The sequence below is a fragment of the Acipenser ruthenus genome, chromosome 20, assembly GCF_902713425.1.
Source record: "Acipenser ruthenus chromosome 20, fAciRut3.2 maternal haplotype, whole genome shotgun sequence".
NCBI classification, from domain to species: Eukaryota; Metazoa; Chordata; class Actinopteri; order Acipenseriformes; family Acipenseridae; genus Acipenser; species Acipenser ruthenus.
The window spans coordinates 6,689,023-6,702,439 of NC_081208.1; the positions used below are offsets into that span (position 1 = coordinate 6,689,023).

Consider the following 13,417-nt stretch of genomic DNA (forward strand, 5'->3'; position numbering starts at 1 on the left):
AATGCTCAGATGAACAACAGTGCTTTTATTTCTGTTTTATATTGTTTGGAGATTGAGATTTTTTTTTTGTTGCCAATTACTCTTCAAAAAAAGTGTGAGTCATAGTTCCATGCCTATTTAAAATAGGTAAGCTTTTCAGGCAATTAATTATTGCTAATTATAATTGGGTTTAATACATATACTAATGGTGTTTAGGTTAATTTGTAATATTATTATTACTTATAAACAAATTCAAGTTAGTTTATTTTGCAGGTTTAAATGTGTAATCAATTTTACACTTGGGAATATACACTATTTTAATTGTATGAAATCTAAACTAAAAACATGGGTTGGGTTTCTGGTGTTGAAGCCATGTGTAAAAGAACAACAGAAATCTTTATTTAATGTAATTATTTATCTTTATCAAAGCAGTGAACACCATAAACATTACCAGTATATCATAACATTGTGTTACTTAAGGTAATGAGTAATGTATGTTGTTCTAGCTTACCATCAGAGATGATCAGCAATAGTATGAGGGGCTCCTTCAATTCAAGGGTTTTTGGGTAAGGGTTAGCAGGGATGTAAATTGAGAGAGTCCAGGACGATCACATCAAAGTCGTTGCTTTCAGGAGGCACAAGCCATGCTTGTGGTCCTAACAGCTGGAATGCCCCCATAATTACAAAACACAGACCTAAAATTTAGTGAGCTTTATTTTGTTGAAAAGGTGGAATGTTTTGCGATTTGTCTTTGGAAAGCAGCAGAACTTCATTACATTTTTAAAATGGGAGATCGCACTGCTGATGGAAAAATAATAATACATACGATCAACCCTGCAGCACTGGGGGCGAAAACCAAAACAAACAAACAAAAAAAAAATGGCAGACGGGCTGGTCCTACCTAAACTAGAGTCTACTTCCTTCTCGTTTTTGGTGTCCACGTTGGTACAGCTGGTCTCTTAAGGAGGGTTGTCTGAAAATAGTTAACACATGCCAGCACTATGATGGAGACATTTCTTACAGCTGAAACCCAAGTGGATATAAAATGGCACATTATTGTGACTTTCAAAGAAATTAACACTAAGGGGGGGTGGCTTTACACAGCTGAATTCTTACTGTAAGAAATGTCACTGGAAACCCTGAGAGTGTAGACAAGGGAATTGGACAAGGGGAGGAGAAGGGCAGGGGCAACCACACACAACTACTACAAAGGATAGACAACCTCTCAAGTGAAAATCCTTTTATACAGGGCACTGTCAATGAGCACACATTACCTGTTTATAACTATCCCTCACCTGTAGGAACTGTTTGTTAAATAACAACAAAATTAAAAAATCACCATCACACTGTATAAACCATTAGCTTTCTGGAAGTGGGAATCAAAACACCACAGCAACCATTTCCACAGGGTACAAATCACAACAAATGTTTCTCATTAATTATTTTTTTTCTCTCCCCCCCCCCCCCATCCCATCCCATACTGGCTTGAACTTCACTGGACATGCTTGTGTCCTTTAATGTCATTTGTGTATTAGACACAAGATAGCCCTTGTTTTGATCATTAATGGGGTGCATGCTCTGCAGGAGCACTGAAGGCTCTGAAATACCCTCAGAATAAAAGCTGTCCCTGTCTCACACACAGCACAGCAGCATACCCATGGTATTGATGTGTCCCCGTGGTTTGCTTGTGTCGAGATGGCGGGCAGTGTCGCAGTGCTGAGGTTGGGTGCCGAGGGGAGATGGGCTAGGAGTCCTTCAGCAGGCAGATGCGGGCGTAGATCTTCAGGGCGGGCCCCAGTTTGATGTTCATGGCACTCATGAGGTGGTCCTCCTTTAACAGCAGCATGGCCTGCCCGTCGATCTCCTGGGAACGAAACTCATCTGCGATCTCCTGGCAGCCTGGGGGGTGAAGAGAACGAAGAGGTTAGGAAGTGGTGTGATGAGAGACTAGGAAGACATGTGCCATATTACTACGATAATTAGACTCTACAGGGACTAGCTTATTTTAAACCCAACTATTAATGTTCAGCAAGAAGGCATCAAAATGTTTGATCTTTTAGACAATCATCCAGAGAACACCACAGACACACAATATATTTAATGTAAATGCAAGATTTCCGACGTTGTACTTTATCAAATTCTAAGAAGTTTCTTTATAGTACCAAATCAACTTTGTAAACCACAGTAAGCTTAAAAGTTGATGTTATTATTTAAATGTTGAATACCACCAGATGGCAGCAGAGGTCTTTCTAGTCCTGGCTCAGGAGATTACTGAAGGGAATGAAAGGACATGCTTTGGACCATGAAGAAAAGGAGGTGTATAAATCTGTGGAACTATCACTGGGCTTAACATTTAAAATAAAAATAAGTGAACAGCAGTTTACAATAAACCAGGGCTGTCTCTGCACTGAATGTATGCCCTGGTAGCAACAGGGTGTACCTGTAACTGCAAGCTGTAAAGGCAGTCCTATTAGTGTTGGCATTGCTTTTTTTGGAGGATGCCACACCTGTAACATTTTAATGGAGATACGCATATTTCCAACATGGGCTTACAAGAAAACTACCAAACATGTCAAAACCCTATGGGGCACTGAATGGGCTGCATGAGACAGCCGTGCTTGTATGGGGTGCACTCACCGGGCAGGGAGCGGATGAACTCGTACACTTCTTCCACGTTCCACTTGGTGGGGTCACTGGGAAGGAAGTGCTGTGTGAGGAGGGGCAGCTCTCTCCCTGCGGGACCATGTCTCCCGGGAGCGGCCCCGGAGCTGGCGGCAGACAGTGGAGAGGGGGGCTCCTCATAGCTAGAGATATCCGAGCCCTGGCTGGACTCCTGGCTGGGGTTCGAGGGGAGCGGAGAGGAGACTGGCCCGCCCAGGGACTGCAGTGTGGCGGGCTGCTAGGAGACGAACAAGAAACACATTAGAGGCATGAGGGAGGGAATGCATTGATCGATATTAATAATTTAACAATTCATTATGGAACTGCAACATAAAGTTGGCATGTTGATAAAAATATCCCAATAGCAATTTGCTCCCTCCTCAGTGCCCTGCTCCCTGTGCTCGGCTAGTCACCTGCTTCTGCGCCTCCTTGTTCAGATGCTGCAGGCTGCTCTTGCGTGATCTCCTGCGCCTGTGTTTGGGACCGTCTGATTTTGGTGTGCTTTTACTCCTGTCCGGATGGAACAGGCCCACTCGTTTCGTGCAGCCAACGTTATACCTTAAAGAGAGAGGGGGGTCTATTGACTTGCATATCACCTTGATACTGTGTTTATAAACAAAATTGTATATTAAAAAAGCATATAATGAGGCAAGCAGTATTCAGCCAGCCCTGTTTGCTTGAGGGTGGGACATGTGTTTACCACACTGTTTTACAGTTGGCTTACTGAATATCTTGGCTTTTCTGAATAGATATTGATCCCCTCTTTAAAAAGCAGGTGAAAGGTTTTTACTAAGGAAGACATCCCAAGCCTCAAATGTTACATATTTATTTTTCCAGTGCAGAATGACTGGGTGGGACATTTTACTCAAACCATTTAGCGAGCTAAAGGCATGATGTGAATATGACCACTGTCAATTAACTGGTGAGGATACAAATTCATGAAAAACTCACAATACTACACAAGGGCTCTATAGAGATATTGCCCAGGTAAGCAGAGCTGTATCAATATATCCACACCACTGACAAACTTGCGCAATGGAACAAATAAGCAAAAAGAATCCTGGCTGTCAAAGAGAATTATTTATTTATTTATTTTTTAGCTTAACAATATTTACACTACTTTAAGAACAGTTAACAGAGCACCAAACAGCTGCTTTAACTTGTGCTTAGTACATTCAGTACTGGCTCATGCATTCGTGGCAATCCTCTCCTCACGCCCACACACTTCTACAGCTCTTTCATTCCCAGGCCCACCTCAGAGTTACTTGTATTTACTGGAATACATGCTTTACACACAAGGCCAGCTTGCTTAGATCTATTCACAGCTGTGACTCAAGACTGGTCTTTTCTGGATTTCATGCTCAAATCTTGGGTTTGAAATTTAAACGACATAGAATATAAAAATCACTAAAGGGCATTGGAGAACGAGGGTAAGTAGTCTTTGCTCTGTGGCTCCTGTTTCGGCACCATGTAAGTGAATATGGTTTAAGAAGGAATACAAATCTAAGAGCTTAAAAAGAAACTCTCAACGTAAACTAAATGTCTTCATTCCAGAAGCTCCGCTTTATATTTAGGTTTTGATACTGCTGCTGCATGTAACAGGACGTCACGAGGCTGTCTGTGTATAGAGGTTTGATAGAAGGGGTTTGCTTGTTTGGAATACTTGTTCAGCTTTTGGGTCTGCTCCTTCCTTGCATGTTTACTGACTCAAGGATTTACTTGTGTTCTGAAATTGTAATATACACTCTTGACTAGTTTTTGGAAGTGTAATTTGAATTTATATGTACTAAAACAGGCGTGTGCACTTTTAAAAGACGTCACTGAGATTTTTAATTACAATGGACCTGGTAAATGTAAATAAAGGGCTGCTTACCTCTTTGCACAGGCCATGGAACAAAACCTCTTGGACCTTTTGAACTTGTAAGCAAAGTCGACTCGGCCACAGAGCTCACACTTCAGTTTTGGTGCATCCTCCTCTTCCTCTTCCTCCTGATCTTTTAAATCTGCAAACCAGTTACAAGAAAACATTTATGAAGCACCCCCGAAAACAGTAGCAGGATTTTTATTTATTTATCTATCAAAACACACACACTATCATCTGACTTTTTGTTTTTGTTTATTTCTTTATGCTGTGTCTTCGGTGACATGAGAATACGTCATGAACACATGCAAAGACCTGAGGTACGTGTTATTAAAGTGTGTCTCCCCCTCTCTCGGTTCTGAACAGTGTGTCGCACTACCACTCCCCTTCCTTTCTCCTGACCCTTACCTTGCTGTGTAAGATCCTCCATTTCAGAGTCTGTGGTATTGGGACGGTTGCTGTGAGGGATCTTCTCTGGGTCCGACTGGAGCTGCTGCTTCTGTTTCTTCAGGTTCTCAATGAGCAGCGGGGGGCGAACCACCTGGAAACAAACAAACAGGTTTCATTTAGATTAGTCTTTTAGTATGCACTTTAACCTGTCTACAGTTTGCAGAGGCAAGAATTATGTAGAGAACTGGACTAAGCAGCAACAGCAAAGTCCCTCTTCCCCGCACAGCTTGTGTCGATTCCCCTGGAACCACAGCAGGAAGCTTAATATTGCTTTGAAGCGTTGGGATGAGACTCTTGGCTTTGTTTCAGCAATTCTCAAATGGCTGGAGTGGACTACAGTACAGTATGCCTTTGTCTGTACAATGACCAGAAATGTAACTCCTCTAAATCTCCACGAGGAGGCACTGTGTCCCATTTCATAAATTAGGGCCAGGGAGAACAGTACAGCTTTGTTCTTGTTAGGGCACCCTTTGACATTTACTGGTAAAACATTTTAAAAATAAACCCCACAACACTCCACATTCAAGACTTGGTCAGTTACTCTCATGATCCAGCAATGGCCTTCACTAGGGGTATTAACAGTTCAAACAATAGCCATGTGCAAAACATTTGCCTGAACAGTTAACCGTTACCAAATATAGGTGTGACTTATTAGTGTAGGCCAACCCGCCCGCAAATATTCAATTTAATGCTGGACACAAATATGTTGCAGTAATTTATAAAACAACGATTGGGGGCTTCTTAGTCTTTCTACGGAGACATATGGAAGATGCAAATGCATGATGAGCCCATACGAAGCCCTGTTGAATATTTCATGTGTGACTGTCTCCAGTGAAGTGTTTGCAGCAGACTCACAGGGAAAGGCTCAGCCCCCTCCTGGATGACGAAGCCCTCGATGACGTGGGTGAGGATCTGGGGTTTGACGATGGCCTGGGGGGGCTTGTTCTCCCCGTTCTGTGGCGCGCTCCCTGCGACTGTGGAAGTGCCGTTCCCGTTCCCCGAGGTCATGGCTGGAGCAGAGGCGCCCCCTGCCTTCACATGTACTCCTCTCTCCTGAGCTTTACCTGCAGAGACAACCAGGTTAGGAGAAAAATGAAGATAGGGAAGGTGCGTTGTACCATTTAAAACCTCACCTATAATCGCCAACCTGAAATTCAGACCAAGACGTTTACACTAATGTTAAGAAAGAACTTGGGTATTTAATAATGGTTCATGGGTATTTCAGTGAAGACAAATGCATTAAATCCACATGTTTAGAATATGGTTACAATTGCATGGATCTGAAGGCCTGATTGCATCATGTTACTATACCAAATTCAATCCACACAAAAAACAGTGTAGGCAAACAAAACAACTAGTCGCCTTGAGTATTAACTGAACCTCATTAGTGTTATGCCTCATACCGTTTTAGAAGGCTGTACCTTCAGAGCCCCAAGAGGAAAAAAACAAACAAAAACAAACGAAAAAAAAAAAGATTACAGGTATAACAAACTATTACAGAAAATGACAATTTCGATTTTTGATAATAGTGGAATACTGTGCACATTGTCTGTGTTCACTTCGGAATAACAGAATACGCATGGGTATTCCAAAACCTTTGATGATGATGAGTTTACAATTTGTATTCAAGGGAGGAGACAATAATAATATTGAAAATCATTTTATGCTACAATTTAAGCCACGACATTACTCTCTTTTGTAAAGGAAAGGGGTACTTCCTGAGGGACAGCCAACCCCACACTCTACTAACCCAGTGCTAGTCTACCACCACACAACACCAGATTCTCACCCACACAAAAACGCACGATAAGATGAATAGTAATAATAAATACAACATGTTCCTCAGCTGGCTGGCCAACAATGAACAAGACATACATTGTTCACGGCTGATTGCACGCCGATCCAAAATTAGGGGATTCACATTATCACAGGCAATAAATGCACAATTCAACAGCTCAATAATATGTGTCTCTTCGGCTACGACTAATACACAATGCACGAATAAATACGGCGTAACACGTACCATTTCCAAAGTACGTACCATATTGTCTAAAATATAATTCAATCATAAGATCACATTCCCACGTGAATTTCCTTCAACCATAATACTTATTTGAGAAGATTCTGAAACTCGGGCGACAGCTTCCTCAATCCGAATAAAAAAAAAACACGCGATAAACTGTCTGTGCTTGCAAAACAATCGCGGTTCAAATTACAGTGTACTAAAACAAATTCTTCTTTCATGAAATATATTCACCAACCTGTGTTACTGTTAGTTTTCAGCAAGTCAGCAGCCCAGCCGTTCGCCGTTACAGAAATCCCAATACTATACATCTGGGAATTAATCCTAACAATACACTCGGCAAGCAGCACACGCCTTTGTTCCGTTCAATAATTCCAAAGACTGCTCGCGTTGCTTTTCAACAACGGGTTAATTGTCGGGGAAAACAAAAATACAAACAAAGCGGCTGGAAGGGGGACTTCACACACGATATTCCACGAGCCGTATCTCCCATCCCAGGTCACAATACGAGAGACGACAGCCCAAAACTTTTCGTTTTTGTATTTTTTTTCACTTATTTAGTCAATCTTTCCCGCACAAGCCCAAGAGACCTTCTCTAATGCTCTTTGTAAGGGGGAACTGAATAGGAAACGCTGAGACTCAGCCATTGGCCAGCAGCGTTGGTGTGATCAGCCAATTGCGACACCGTTCTGTCGGCAGCTGGCGGATGTGATTGGAGTGATTTACTCCAACATCATTGAATGTCAGAAAGATGGGGGCGGGGATTACTTTGGCCGACTGCACTGAAATGCGCCACTGAGAAAATTCACTCGGTTTTAGTTTCGCAACGTGGAGGGGTGCTTTATCCACCCACACACAAAGTCTAAAATCCACGTTTTAATGCATTGTGGCCACGGTTCAAAATATAGAACAAAATAAATATAGCTTTAGGTCCATTCTTAAAGTAGCTGCACAAAACAAATTCTTAATCTAAACAACCATCAGTATCCCTGTCTCTAAATTTAAGGCTATTAACATACAGTACAAACATTTATCTGCATCCCTGCTGTTACACGACTACATAAGTCTATTGGGGTTTCTTACTGTAGAAGCAGACTCTGTCAGGCAATAAGAAACTTCATGATGGCTGCTACCTGTAGATTTTCTACAGGCTCTAGTCACTGATAAAATGCACTGTTCTGGCTGCAAGTCTGTAACGAAGACACTGATACGTGTCAAGAGCTCTCTTAGAAATACACATAAAACCGGAGAACAGAGAAGCATTTACCTTCTGGAAGAGGTGAGGCAACATGATCCTGGTAGAAATTAAGGGTCCGTTTATAACTTTTAAACAGGTGTGAGATGTGGAACGGGATTCCCTGGGGAGCCCAGCGTAACGGGACACTGCAGCAGCCGAATGTGATAATGTGGATATTGTGTGGATTACAGATGGATTAGGAGGCTCCAAAAGTGACTGCGATTAGTTCAGGCCACGTCGTGAAGTCTGTTTGACTAGTACTGGGCGGGGTTGGAAAAATCTATCTAAATGAATGAAAAAGTTCTGGATAATAACTAACTTTTTATTTCTGCATCAATGATAGAATTCTAGCAATTAGGTTGGGCCTTTATTGGTTCAGGGCTGTCCGAGAATGGTTTTTTGCAATTTTAAAACCATTATTATATTGCATTTATATCACTCGCTGAAAATGAGCAGGCTTTCTTAATCAGGAATCTGAGGTTCTGTACTGTAAGCTTGGTCATGTTTGCTTGTGATCTGTCCTGTTTCAGTGGGTAAAGCAGCATTGTACAGGTTTTTATAAGTAGGTCACCATGACCCACAGCCACGGAATGTAGAACAGCACCCCATCGTAACACATGTCTAAAGAACAATGTGGCATGTGCTTTCCAAAATACAGCTCTTCACTGCTCAGTAACGTGAAAAAGTAGATCACCACGACCTGTATTCACCATGGGTTAAAATTCCTTACAGGTGCGTGATTCTATAAATCTGGCCCACAGTGTCAGTTCAAAATGAGCAGTGCTGCTAGCTTACAGTGAAGGCCTATCATACAATATTTTTGTACTGCAAAAAGATACAACAGTATATATATTTTTTCTTGCATAACACCCACAATTGAACTTGACCTAGAGAATCATATAATAAATATGTGTACCAAATATGAAGCCGACCACAATATGGTTGCCATTTTAGGGTACCGTTACATTTGCCTATGAAAAATATGAAGACAGCATCTCAAACAGTTTATGAAATACGAACCACTGATGCGATGGCAGCACACTTACAAACAAACAGGGTGAAACATAAACTTTTAAAATCAGAACCAAACTGGCTGCAGAATCCAGTCTTATCTCATCCATAACTATTACACACACTTAATAGTGCTAAATATAGAAATACTAAACTAAACTTAAACTCAATGACAAATGTTTCGACAACGATTAGTATGACTAAATCCAGTCTCATCTCTAAACAGTATGTTTTCTATCGCGATGTTACAAAAGAAAATAACATTGTTATATAGCCTCATCTGAAGTGTGTAATCCTGCGAGTGACTTCCATCTCTCAACAGTCTGTACTGCCAGCCGAGAGCCAGGCTGGCCTCCTAGACAGCAGATCAGAATCTGATAACGCTTTCTGTGGGGTCATAGTTACAAGAAGCATGTGGTTCACTGCACGCGTCGGGTGTGGGGAATTTATCTTAAGAATCCTAGAAATATATTGCTTTTTTCCCTTGCACATTTATCAAATTCTCCCACGACTTTCAGGCAAAAAACGTTTTGAGACAGCACATGAAATCTGATTCAATACATATGGTAACTGTTCATCTGAGCTGAAATTATGCAGAGGTTATTAAATTCAACATAGGGGGGCTGGCATGAAGGAGAATTGAATTTCTGTGGAAAATTGTGATTTGTGAGAGATCTACGGTCACTACTTGGTAGCTGAGTCTCAAAGGAGTAGTAGCCTAGCTGCTTTCTCCAATATTTGGATAAGAGCTTTCTTGCAAAGTCCCTACTCATTTTTCTATAAACCGTTTACTTCGATTTAATCTTGCCACCACACAATAGATGCAATGGATGCAGCCCTATGTGCAGTGGACAGCTCAGATCCTGCACAGGAAGGAAGCATGTATATAAATGTAGAAAACTACACAGTATACGGCAAAATCCTTTAAGGATTTAAGTTAAATAAATCCCCCTTTACCTGTTTTTTTTTCCTTTAAAATTATTTAAATTCAGGAATTTGAAGACAGTAACTTCAAAATCTCAACAATCCTTGCAAACAGCACTGATAAAATTCAGGAGGAATGTACCATACACTCCATCTTCAGCACAAGACTTAAAACCCAGTAACCCAAAAACTGAATAGTTGAACCTTTTGTCTATGCCATCCATGCCCCAGACGCACCTGCCCTTCCACCTGCCACACATGCCTTCTTATCCCCCTTGCACCCCTGCCCTTTGGGGAATACTGAAGCTAAACCCCTCTTCTCTAATTAGAGCCACTGCTGTCACTGTCTCACAAGAGCGAGAGTTAGACAATAGACGCCAGGGCGTGACAGATTCACTCTTCCGCTTGAGGGGAGAGACAGCGCAGAGAAGTCCATTGTGGGCCGGCTGGCAGTCTTACAGATGGTAGTGATGTAAGAGGCCTGCCACTCTGGCCCAACTACAGCCCAGGGTACAGGCTGCCATTCTCAGGGACAAGCTGGGACAGCTACCATCCTGCTTGAGTGATTCAGAGAGAGATCTTTCCAAACCGTCTGCTGGGCTGCTTTTGGAATTTTGGAAGTTTCTATGATGGCTCTCTGGCTACAGGCCTGCATATGTATTACTAAATATTACAAAGACACTTACACTCAAAATATAAAAGCAGAAAACCCACATTTGTTACAAACACAGTCTGTATTTCTCCTTATATATTTTTTTCTTAACAGAAACTGGAAATATAAAAAAAACATCAAGCAAAATAAAATAGTACAAAATAAGAAGTGTGATTGTTCTCTGCCCTATTTCTCTACTGCTGTCGTCCCGAATGCAGACAGAAGTCAGCTAGAGCTGGATCAAGGGAACCAACAGATGGCTCTGAATAGGAGTTTGCTGCACTCAAGTAGCAATCCAAAAGGAAAGCATTTATTTGACGTTTTCAGAATTTCCATTGTGGAAAAACATATGTTGACGTCCTTTTTAGAGATGGCACAATATGCAAAGCCCTTTTTAAAATCAAGGTTCAGTTTTTGTGTAAGGAAAATAAAGCTGTTCCAAAACAAGTAGCAAGCAACTAAGATTAATTTAAGGCAAAAGTGTGCCCAAATTGTTTGTTACTAATTGAATTTCTTATAATAATGATCTTCTAGACTAGAGGGAAACATTATTACAAACTAATTGTTTGCTTGCATACTCTTATTCAATAAAACTTACACCAAAATTTACACCAAAAAATGTGTTAAAGATGCAAGGGCCAAATTTCTGATAAATACAACATTAATAGTATCATACCAACAAGAAATCACTTTCCTTCTGAACAATTCCTTGTTTTTATGCAGTTAAAATAGTTTTATTCCTTTCAGAAGTTTGCTATTTCCCTTGGCCTTTTGTTAAATAGGATTATTTGTCCCATACATGCAAGTACCAAAAATCTCATCTTCTACAACAAGATAAGCAATAGTAAATGTATTGTCTTTCAGGTTAAAATCGGCTTTCAGACAAATGCATTTATGCTTTTTTTTCTATTTTACTCTTTCTAAGCTATTGCCCAAACCAGTAGTTCAATGTGTTTAAAAGTATAGCGCTACACAGGCTGTGTGAAATGGGGCTTGTTATCTTGTCGCTCTCACTAATCAGCATATCCAACTGGAAGGTGAGATCTTAATGAAACACTTGGTGACAAGGTGCATCCTTCAGCAGTGAAGCCAGCTGTCTATCTACTTCCCAACCAATACCCTAGAGGTGGATGATTCACAGTTTCATAACCCCTTTCAGCCCAGTCAAACATTCCTATACTTTAGTAAGTAAAGTCATGACTTGGCTTATACTTGGATATGCACTGCTTGCTGTGAACAGTTACTTCTTTGGTTTCATATATAAACCCACGCACCCTTGTCCTAGTTTAAGCACCCCGTGGTTGAAGATGAGTGCAAATGCAAGGCGTGGGGGCTGAGACAGCATGGTGGGACAAAGCCGATGTATGCCAATTAATATCTTTGTATGTGTCTCTATGTAATAGTATAAATAGCTGTATGTCCCAATTTCTATGTTATAGCTTGAGATTCAAAGCCCAGAATATGGATAATCAGTTAATTGGTATGAATTTAGGAATAGGTATACAAGGCAGAGGCTACAGCTGGTTAGGGGGTTGTCGCAGTAGGAGCCAGAGAGAAGTGCTTTGTGTGCAATTGAGTCACAGCAATAGAGAGTTCTCTAGAGTATTTGGCAATCCAATCCTGATCTTTGCAATGGTTCTGTGTCAACAAACTGCAACTTTGTAAAATGGACTTATATGATGGAGTTTATCATGGACTGAACTAATGTAAGGTTAAAGTCATCTCTGAGTGCTCCATGCTTATAAGAAATATACCACAAATACATGCCATGAATAGCATGTTCTCAATAAACTTGGAAAGCATTTCTCAGCTCGAACTTAATCTGTATACACATGGTAAGTTGTGTTAACGATATTAAAAGCTTTTAGATGCTTTTCTAATACCATTTCACTTTTTTCTTACTCTTGAACCTTTCTTAAATAGTCCCGCATTCAAGGCCAGTCTTGCATATAAGCAGATTTTCTCAAGATAATCGCATGCACCTATTTGTGTGATTATACGGTATGCACTATGCATATACTGTGTAACGCAACACTATACAAACAGAGGAAAACCCCTTCCAATCGCTGTGTCTCCTGTGAGTCATGTGATAATGCAACTCTCCCATGATTCCAGCATCCTGGAAATAATGCAGGCAAAGCATACTGTTGAGAATTACTACTATACCTGATCTATTTATATTTTTAAGAAATGGATTGTAAAACCTTGGTTTGAACTTCTATAAGCTACTGTAATGAATTAATGTTCCAGCATGCAGTCAGAGGAGTGCAGCAGTGTACCTTGCGTGGCTGGCTTGCTGGCATCTGGTTTGTGCGGCTCTGTCGTTGTCGCGGTAGGTGAAGGCGTGGAGAAGGGCTGCTGGACGCTGCTGGTTCTGATTGGCTCCCTGGCCGTCACAGGGGTCACCTTTTCTTTACTCGCACCGTCATGGACCAGTCTTGGGGGCTGAACAGGGAGGCAAAGACTAGCAATGTCAATCACACCAACAATGTAAAAAAGAAGACGCTGGACCATCCTTAAAAAGTGTTGGTTTGCTGAATGAAATAGGCTTCTGAAGTTGGGTAGGTAGATTTTCTGTTATGAAGATGATATTTTCTGTTTTGGGTTATGTATTTTAAA

At 41.1% G+C, this 13,417-nt stretch overlaps 1 protein-coding gene across 10 annotated transcripts in view; it reads right to left on the reverse strand.

The window, feature by feature from the left end:
- Window positions 1–675: 675 nt before the first annotated feature.
- The window catches only part of LOC117425787 (polyhomeotic-like protein 2), a 71,976-nt gene continuing 59,234 nt past the window's right edge, over window positions 676–13,417 (reverse strand). For 6 of the 10 annotated variants that reach the window (XM_058993351.1, XM_034904463.2, XM_058993350.1 and 3 more), the window contains 7 exons: window positions 13,078–13,243; window positions 5,807–6,015; window positions 4,910–5,042; window positions 4,514–4,643; window positions 3,054–3,198; window positions 2,617–2,878; window positions 676–1,878 (listed from right to left, as the gene is read on the reverse strand). In XM_058993351.1, coding sequence (XP_058849334.1) covers window positions 1,724–1,878; window positions 2,617–2,878; window positions 3,054–3,198; window positions 4,514–4,643; window positions 4,910–5,042; window positions 5,807–6,015; window positions 13,078–13,243 — 1,200 coding nt within the window. In that variant the 3' untranslated portion in view covers window positions 676–1,723. Of the gene's footprint in view, window positions 1,879–2,616; window positions 2,879–3,053; window positions 3,199–4,513; window positions 4,644–4,909; window positions 5,043–5,806; window positions 6,016–7,212; window positions 7,599–13,077; window positions 13,244–13,417 lie in introns of those variants that run through there. The other 4 variants (XM_058993356.1, XM_058993348.1, XM_058993355.1 and 1 more) reach the window with 2 other exon arrangements.